Below are 8,504 nucleotides of genomic sequence, written 5' to 3'. Positions count from 1 at the left end.
ACAGTCACCTCCTGTTCCTCATTCTGCGTGGGTCTAATAATGATTTGGAGAAGTGCGACTGTGGTCATTAAGTGTTGCAATTGGAGAGAATACAGTGCTCTTGGTGCAAAGTACTCTGGAAAAAAATGTTGAAAGGGTTGCAAGCTCTCTGACGTATCTTAAAGTGGTTGTTAATTAGGGAACTGGGACGATGGGTCTGTCTAGATGGCTGTTGTAAGGATTTTGCTCCTGGTACGGCTGGTGGAGGTCTCAGGCTCTGTGAGCAGAGTGTTCCTGTTCTTTTTTTTCTCTTTTTTTTTCCCACTGATCCTAACTTGTAGCAGAAACTGCTTTTTGGCCTCTGGTGTGGGCTGCTGGGCTCTCAGCATGTGCCTGTGCATGCTGTGGATTAAGAGGGAATTCCCAGCAACTTAAATCTTATCCCAGGCTCTCTCTGTGCCCAGCTACCACAAGCACAGGCGTCCCCAGGACAAAGTAATTTTCATGGTCTCTCCCCGCAGAAACCCTGTCCTGGTATGTGCCAGGAGGTCTCGCTGGGATGTGGTTTTGCCAGGGCTGTGTCTGTGCTGCTGGGTGCTTCATGGCGAGAGTCATCTGCCAAAATCAGGGTGATGTTTAAACTGCGGGGAGGCACCTGCAACCTTCCCATGGTGGGTGGAGGAACATAAGCAGCAAAAGGGCTTGAACTCCTCTGGTGGCATCAGCTGAGCTTCACCCAGAAGCAGCTTTTCTCCTCCCGTAGAGTTACAGGCAGCTCAGAGGAAGGTGACCCCACTGCCGATGTCGCGGTTCAGGACAAGCAGAGCCTCTGCCTTCGCTGCTGCTGTAAAGGGGGGAAAAAAGTGTGCTGTGGAGGCGGAGGGGAGCAGCTGGTTCCGAACCACACTGGGCGGTTTGTCCCCAATCCTGCAAGCAGATGTGGAGCAGGGAGCCATGGCAGGGGGCTTGCGTGAGGCTGCCCACCGAAATCAGGGCTGGGGAGTTCCAGGGAATGGGGAATGCTGGCGGTGGTGTTTGGAAAGGGATGGGGGACCCCGAGGAATTGTAGCCGCTGTCGTGCTATTGCTGGCGAGGGCGCTGACGCAGGTGGGCACGGGGGCAAACGGGGCCAGTGGGCTCCCACACGGTGCGGGCACGTTCCCTGGCGGGGCTGACAGCGGGGTGCCGCTGGATGTTTCTGCCCTCCAAGGAAACTCCTGAACCAGGTCGGGCCCTCCTCCCGGTGCAGGGGGGAAAAACAGGCTCCGGAGAGAAACAGTTTGTGTCCTTTTAAGGCAATCCAAAGGTTGGGACTGGAAGGATCGGGCTGGAAGGGAGGGATTTGGCACGGGCTGTGTGGCGGTGGAAAGCCCAGCAGGGCCTGCAGGAAAGACGCTTCCCGGCTGCTGCGATCCCACCCCAACCAACAGCTCCTCAGACCCCCGGAGCCCCTCAGCCCCCGGCGCCCTCCACAGCTCCGTCTGTCTGTCCTGTGCTCAGACCCTCCATGCACGCAGGAGCCGCGGCCGGGCTGGAGCGGGGCCAGTGCCTCAGGGCAGCCCTGCCGGCCATCACCCGCGCCATGCCCGCCCTGCCCTGCCTGCCCTGCCCGCCGGTGTAAGATCAAGAGCAATTTCCCTTTCCTGTTGCCTGACAAAATACTCTTACACAGGGAAGAGCTCGACATTCCCTCATACTGGAAGGTACGGAGATCCCGCTGTGCCTGTGAGCAGAGGGTCCTCCCTCATCTCTCCGTTTGACATTTATACAGCCCCCAGTCCTCTCGTGTTCAGCATCTGTCCCCCCCCTGCAGGCTCAGCCCTCGGGTGGGCAATTGGGGACCCAGAGATGGGGCTTCAGCTGCCCGAGGTGACCCAGGCGTTTGGCGCTGGGGCAAGGAGTGGGCTCAAAGGCTGTGCCCCAGTGTGCCCTGCAGACCTGACTCCCCTTCCTCGTAGCCACGCGGCCAAGCTGAGCGAGGGGATGGGATCCTGCGCCTGCTGTGGGGTGGCACACCGTGTAGTGGGGACCTTGTCCTGCTGCTTTAGCTGTTCAGGGGTTGGGAAGCACACAGCTGTGCCTGCAGTGGGGAGGGTGACGTCTGCTGCTTGTCCCCATATGGGAGCAGGATGGGGAATTACAGAAGTGTCAGTGGACGGAGGCCTCTGGAGACCTCCCAAGCCACAGCTTGTGCCCATTGACCTTTCTTATATCATTGGGCACCGCCAAAAAGTGTTTTGTTTTGTTGTCTTTGTAGGAACCCCAGGTTGCCGTTAGATCTTCCTTAGCCTCCTCTTGGCTACACTCAACCAGCCTTGCCTCCCTCAGAATCTCTTTGTAGGACCTTGTTGCTTGAATGCCTTGAGGTTTATGTTGGTCTGGTCTTCAAAAGTATCAAGGCCCCTCTGGGTTGGAGTTCTGCTACTTGTGTTAGCTGCTCACAGTGTTTTGGGGTTATCAAGGGGCTTCTTGATCGTGTCTCATCAGATACGTTTCAGGAAAGAGGAGAGAGAAATAGAAGCATTTATATCCTGCCAAGGAGCTGCATGGTAGCTTAGGTTGGTGCTCAGGTGTTTGCCCTGCACGCCAGCCTGTGTCCCTGGGGGTTCTGATTCCCCAGCCTGCGTGGCTCTACCTGCAGTCCTGGAGGAGGCTGAGATGGACTGAGACAGGGGGAACCTGAGAGCAGTTGGCCAGGAAAGGCACAACCTAATGATGCCATGGGGGACACAGTGCCAGAGCCCGCTCTTTGGTGGTCTCAGGGGTCAGCTCCCACCCTTTGGGCAGCCCTGCGGGTACCCCTGCCCTGTGGTGGCAGAAATGGAAATGTTCAGGGAGGAGAAGCTGGAACTGTGTCCAGTGGGAGTGACAGCCTGTACACCCTCAAGCACCAAGGGTCAGTCACCCTGGCCATTGCTGCAGTGCCCAGCCGAGGGGTGATAAGCAGGGCTGTGATCTAATGAGGTGCCAGTGCCGTGGGTACCTCTGTAAGCGCCGTCTCCCATCATTGTCCCGCTTCCTCCCTTTTCCTGGCACAGACAGGAGCTGTGAAGTCCCACAGCTCCCGGGACAGGCGGATTTCTGCTGCTTCTGCCCAGCAGGACCAGTGGTCCCTGGGAGGTGGCCGATACCGCTGGGTGCTGTAACGATGAGTCCCGTGGGCATCTGCTAGTTCTGCTAATTACCAGCCTGGCGAATCTGTGCCAACAGCAAACATCTGTGGGTGGGCTCTGCACGCACAGATGTGGAACGGCTGCTGTCGGGTGCCTCCTCCGGCTGCCTGGCTCTGCCCCGTCCCTGCCTCCTGCCTGACCTCCCACCCTGACGCCATTCCTGCCTGTGCTTTTTCTGCAGGATGCCAAACTGGGGAGGAGGAAAGAAGTGCGGCGTCTGCCAGAAAGCAGTGTACTTTGCCGAGGAGGTGCAATGCGAAGGCAGCAGCTTCCACAAGTCCTGCTTCTTGTGCAGTGAGTACCAGCCCTTCCCTCGCCCCTCCGGCCTCGCTTCCTGGCTCTCCGCCGCCTGGGCGCCCCGTCATGTCCTGTTTATGGGCCCTGTAATTGCTCATTAGGATTCCTCTACACAGGGTTCTGCTGCGGGAGCCGCGTGGTAGGCTTTCTGCTTTTCTCCAGACTTGGAAGTTAGTTCTGCTGAAGGAACATAGATCATCCCAGGACACCCGGGACCATCCACGCTGTCAGGGCTGACCTCAGCTAGCACCCACGCAAAGCCTTACCCTGTCGCTACAGTGAGGGAAAGCTTGGCTGAGTCCTCCAGGCTGTGTCCAGATGCTCAAGACTGGAGCATGAGAGAGGGACTCTCCGAACGGTGGTGGCAGGATGTGGCACATCCCATGCAGTGCTCTGAGGCGATGATAACTTTAGTCTTCTAAGTGGCTTTGCCACACTAAAAAGGTGGTTGGGCCTTGGGAACTGGCATGGGATCTGCCCCTGTGTCCCAGGAGATGGTGGGAAGAAGATGTGGTCCTGTCCTGACCCTTCTGCTGATGGAAGGCCTACTGTGAAGTGCTAAAGTACCACCTCCTCCTCTGCGATTGCGGAGGGCGTCTTGGTTGTATGTTTGGCCGCAAGCGTCTCCTCCAGGGAAGGGCAGCAGAGCAGGATCTGGCTGTGGGTTGACTCAGTGCGGAGATCTCTCCCTCTGACTGCTCTGCAGGGTCCCAGTGGTACTCCCGGGCTCATGATGCAGGTCCCCAGACACTCTTCCCTTCCCTTTGGGGGTCCCAGGGCAGCAGTGCAGGGACAGGCAAGTAGCGTTACGGTGCTGAGAGCAGCTCTTTAAACCTGGGGCATCCACTTCCAGGGGGGCTGTGGGACCTTTGGATAAAAATGGCCACTGTCCTCAGCCTGTGTTTTACCAGATTTCTGTTCCCTGCTCTTGAAGACTACCACAGAATCACACAGAATCACACAATTTCATAGATTGGAAAAGACCTGTAAGATCGTCTAGTCCAATCCTTAACCCAACACTGACAACCCACCGCTAACCCATGTCCCTGAGCGCTATATCTACACAACCCTTACATCCCTCCAGGGATGGGGGCTCCACCACTGCCCTGGGTAACGCGTTCCAATGCCTGATGACCCTTTCAGTAAAGAAATTCTTCCATAATATCCAATCTGATTTTCCCTTGGTGCAACTTGAAACCATTTCCTCTTGTTCTATCACCTGTTACTTGACAGAACATGTCGACTCCCACCTCTCTGCAACCTCCTTTCAGAGGAGAAACAGAACATAGCGATTCTTGTGTGCTAACAGGAGCATGCACGTTGCCCGTGTCCGCTGGTGGCTCGTCAATACATTGCATCTGCCACAGTGCAGCAGAAGTGCATCTTCGGAGCTGCCCTCGCAGCCCGGCCCCACTGAGGTTTAACGTTCTCCCAGCTGGTGCCTGTACCCTGTTCCCAGTCTCGCCGTCCCCTTGCAGCAGGGAGCAGATGTGATCTTTTCCATACGGGCAACAAGCAGGGCGAGGGTCTATAAACAGGCACACAGCTAGAAATAATCCCAGTAGACTTATTCCAGCAGGGAAATACCAGTGTCCCCATGGGGCTGATCCCTGCTGTGCTTCTGTCTCCACCTGGCACCGCTGAGAGCAGCTCTTTAAACCTGGGGCATCCACTTCCAGGGGGGCTGTGGGACCTTTGGATAAAAATGGCCACTGTCCTCAGCCTGTGTTTTACCAGATTTCTGTTCCCTGCTCTTGAAGACTACCACAGAATCACACAGAATCACACAATTTCATAGATTGGAAAAGACCTGTAAGATCGTCTAATCCAATCCTTAACCTAACACTGACAACCCACCGCTAACCCATGTCCCTGAGCGCTATATCTACACAACCCTTACATCCCTCCAGGGATGGGGGCTCCACCACTGCCCTGGGTAACGCGTTCCAATGCCTGATGACCCTTTCAGTAAAGAAATTCTTCCATAATATCCAATCTGATTTTCCCTTGGTGCAACTTGAAACCATTTCCTCTTGTTCTATCACCTGTTACTTGACAGAACATGTCGACTCCCACCTCTCTGCAACCTCCTTTCAGAGGAGAAACAGAACATAGCGATTCTTGTGTGCTAACAGGAGCATGCACGTTGCCCGTGTCCGCTGGTGGCTCGTCAATACATTGCATCTGCCACAGTGCAGCAGAAGTGCATCTTCGGAGCTGCCCTCGCAGCACGGCCCCACTGAGGTTTAACGTTCTCCCAGCTGGTGCCTGTACCCTGTTCCCAGTCTCGCCGTCCCCTTGCAGCAGGGAGCAGATGTGATCTTTTCCATACGGGCAACAAGCAGGGCGAGGGTCTATAAACAGGCACACAGCTAGAAATAATCCCAGTAGACTTATTCCAGCAGGGAAATACCAGTGTCCCCATGGGGCTGATCCCTGCTGTGCTTCTGTCTCCACCTGGCACCGATACTGGACACTTCTTGGGCAGCCTGCCGGGGATGCGCAGATGGATGCAGATGTGAGAGAGCCGCATCTCCACTCCCTGCGCAGCGTGAAGAGTGGCCAGCGTGGCCGACCGCTCTCGTGTGTGGGAGTTTCCAGGCTGGAAACGTTGCTTTGGCTCTAGAGGACTAGGAAGGGGAGTTGCGGAGAGGCTGTCCCCGGGAGGGCAGGGGGGTGGCATGCTGTGTCCTTGCTGCGGCTGCTCTCCGCAGCAGGAAATCATGTTTCTTCTGCAGCCTCAGATAAGGAGGGTGGGGAATGTTACCCTCATGTCCATCCATCCCCCCTGGCTTTTACTGGCTGAGTCCGTATCAGTGGAGGACCTCAGTATGGGGACTAAGATGCCATTGCACCACATCTGCCCTTTGCTGTCACCCCTGTGCGCACAGCTGGATTGCCAGGGAAAACCGCTGCCATGCGATGCTGGCACCCAGAGCGTGGGGCTGGCCTCCAGGAGCCATGAAATCAGGCAAAAGGCATTGCTTCCAGAAGGGAATAGACGGCCAAAGTGGGGAAGGAGGTCACCCCACATCTGCTCATGGAAGCAAGTCACCAGGGAGTGGTCCAGAGCTGACCACAGCCAGGGCTCCTGTCCCTGTACTTTGCAGGTGGATGTAATCACAGTCCACACGTACCCCTGCAGTTCTGCCCATCCAGTTGCGGGCTCCCAGTTCAGGCCGTGGCTTGCATGCCAGCCCCAGTGCTGCCTGCTGTTCCCAGTCCCGTGCTGCTGAGCTGCACCGAGCTCCTGCATTCCCAGCCTCTTCCCAGTGCTGCGCTTGGGCCTCATCAGGGAACTCGAAGCCATTATCTTTAGGGGAGAAAAACAAATACTTTGACCTGACCTGCCAAAACAATAATCAAAAAGGAGCCAAACCTACCACAGCGCATTAGAACTGGAGATCGGCTCAGGGAGAGACTTGATGATTGACTCAATGGCGTCAATCCAACTGAGTCAATAATACACGGCAGAAATGTACTGTAATGAGACCGTTTGGCCTCTGAAAGTAGCAGCAGCTCTTGTCTAATTGTTTTGTGGAGCAGCTCTGCTGCTCTTAGAAAAACAAAGGGTCCTTAACTCGATGAGTGCGGGCGCGCTGGAATTCCTGCAATGCAGAAACCCGGGAGCTGGGGGCTGATTTCTAGGAAGCAGCCCGGGAAAGAATTTTTCTGCTGCCTCTCAAAGCGTCTGTGGGTAGTACAGATGAGGGACTGTGAAAGCTTAGGTTAGAGCTCTAAATCCACCCAGCACGGTGGGAGAGAAGGACAGATGCCGTTGAGCTCATTCAGTCCCACCCCTAGGACAAAGCTCTTTAAATGTGCCAGTAGAAGTGCCCAAATTCCCCTCCTGGAGGGTCTGTCTGAATGCAGCATTGCTTCTGATGAGCCCCAGGGCACTGTGGAGACAACCCCAACACCAGCCCATTAGCTCAACCAGTTAACCAGAGCTGGTCCTTCTCAACAGGGATGCGCGATCCACCCCCAGCTCCTGCCATGGTGGGATGGGGGCGCCCGTAGCCAGAAGAGGACCCTGCCAGGTCCTCCTTAGATGGCAGGAGATGTTTCCCTTTCCACCTCCTTCTCCCGGCAGCAGCACACGGGGTTCTCCGTGGCCCCAGAGGAGAAGCACCATATTTAGTAATTGGGCTGAGGAAAGCTGCCTCTCGCCTCCGCGTTTAGTGCGGTGGTTCACGCGGCTCCGCGAGGAGAGCTTGGCTGTGTTTGCATTCCTGAGATATTGGTAAGGGCCAAGAAAACTTTTCTGCTGGCGAAGAGGCCAACGGGCTGCTGAGAGCCTCGACATTTAAGGCATGTAAGCGGGATGGGGGAAGGCTGTGTCGCAGCTGTAACAGGATCTTTTTCGGGGTGGCTGCCAGCACTGTGGACTCTGCCCTGGGCGTCTGGATCCTGCACCGGGGCAGGTAAACACCGGAGATCATTGCGAGCCTGTTTGGGTGCTGCTCACCTCCCGCTCCGGCTTGCTGGGCGGCGTGTTCCAGGAAGGGTTTGGAAGCCGACGTGGAGGCTGAGATCAGAGCTGGGGCAGGAGTCAGGAAAACCTAAAAATCGGGCGAACAGTCTGTGTGGCCTGAGCCCAGCAGCAAGCTCAAGCTCTGGAGGGGCTCAGCTGGGACTCCGTGCCTGGCTGCTGTCCCCTCCGGTCCCATCTGACATCCCCGATTGCTCCCTGAGGCCTGGACACCCAGCTGAGGTCGTGTTCCTCACCTGACACCACCCTGCGCGCACACCCTCATCATGGCACAGACACAGGGGTGGCATGTTAGCATGAACCCTTCAACTGTGGTCTCAGGGTCTGGAGAGGCAACTATCCACAACAGCGTAATGTGCCAAAAACCTTACAGCGCATCAGCTGTGGTGATGGCCGCAGGTCTGCTTTTAGTCTACCTAAACACGAGGAAAAATGGATTTGCTCACGTTGCTTTCCCCCGAGAGCCTATTGCGTATTTGCAGGGGACTGGGAGTGTGGCAGAGCTGCAGCGGGGCAGGGACATCATCTGTCCCTGCGCTTGTGGATCCGGCAGTGATTTGTAG

General features: G+C 56.2%; 1 protein-coding gene across 2 annotated transcripts in view; it reads left to right on the top strand.

Annotated features, from left to right (window-relative positions):
- The first annotated feature begins 3,333 nt into the window (after window positions 1–3,333).
- CSRP1 (cysteine and glycine-rich protein 1) overlaps window positions 3,334–8,504 on the top strand; it is an 8,744-nt gene continuing 3,573 nt past the window's right edge. The window contains exon 1 of one of the 2 annotated variants that reach the window (XM_009881318.1): window positions 3,334–3,446. In XM_009881318.1, the coding sequence (XP_009879620.1) occupies window positions 3,335–3,446 (112 nt within the window). In that variant the 5' untranslated portion in view covers window position 3,334. The remainder of the gene's footprint in view (window positions 3,447–8,504) is intronic. The other variant, XM_009881319.1, reaches the window with a different exon arrangement.

Source organism: Charadrius vociferus, unplaced genomic scaffold (assembly GCF_000708025.1).
Source record: "Charadrius vociferus isolate BGI_N301 unplaced genomic scaffold, ASM70802v2 scaffold333, whole genome shotgun sequence".
In the NCBI taxonomy this organism is placed as follows: domain Eukaryota; kingdom Metazoa; phylum Chordata; class Aves; order Charadriiformes; family Charadriidae; genus Charadrius; species Charadrius vociferus.
Note: the sequence above shows the minus strand (reverse complement) of the source record. Positions and strands in the feature narration are given on the sequence as shown.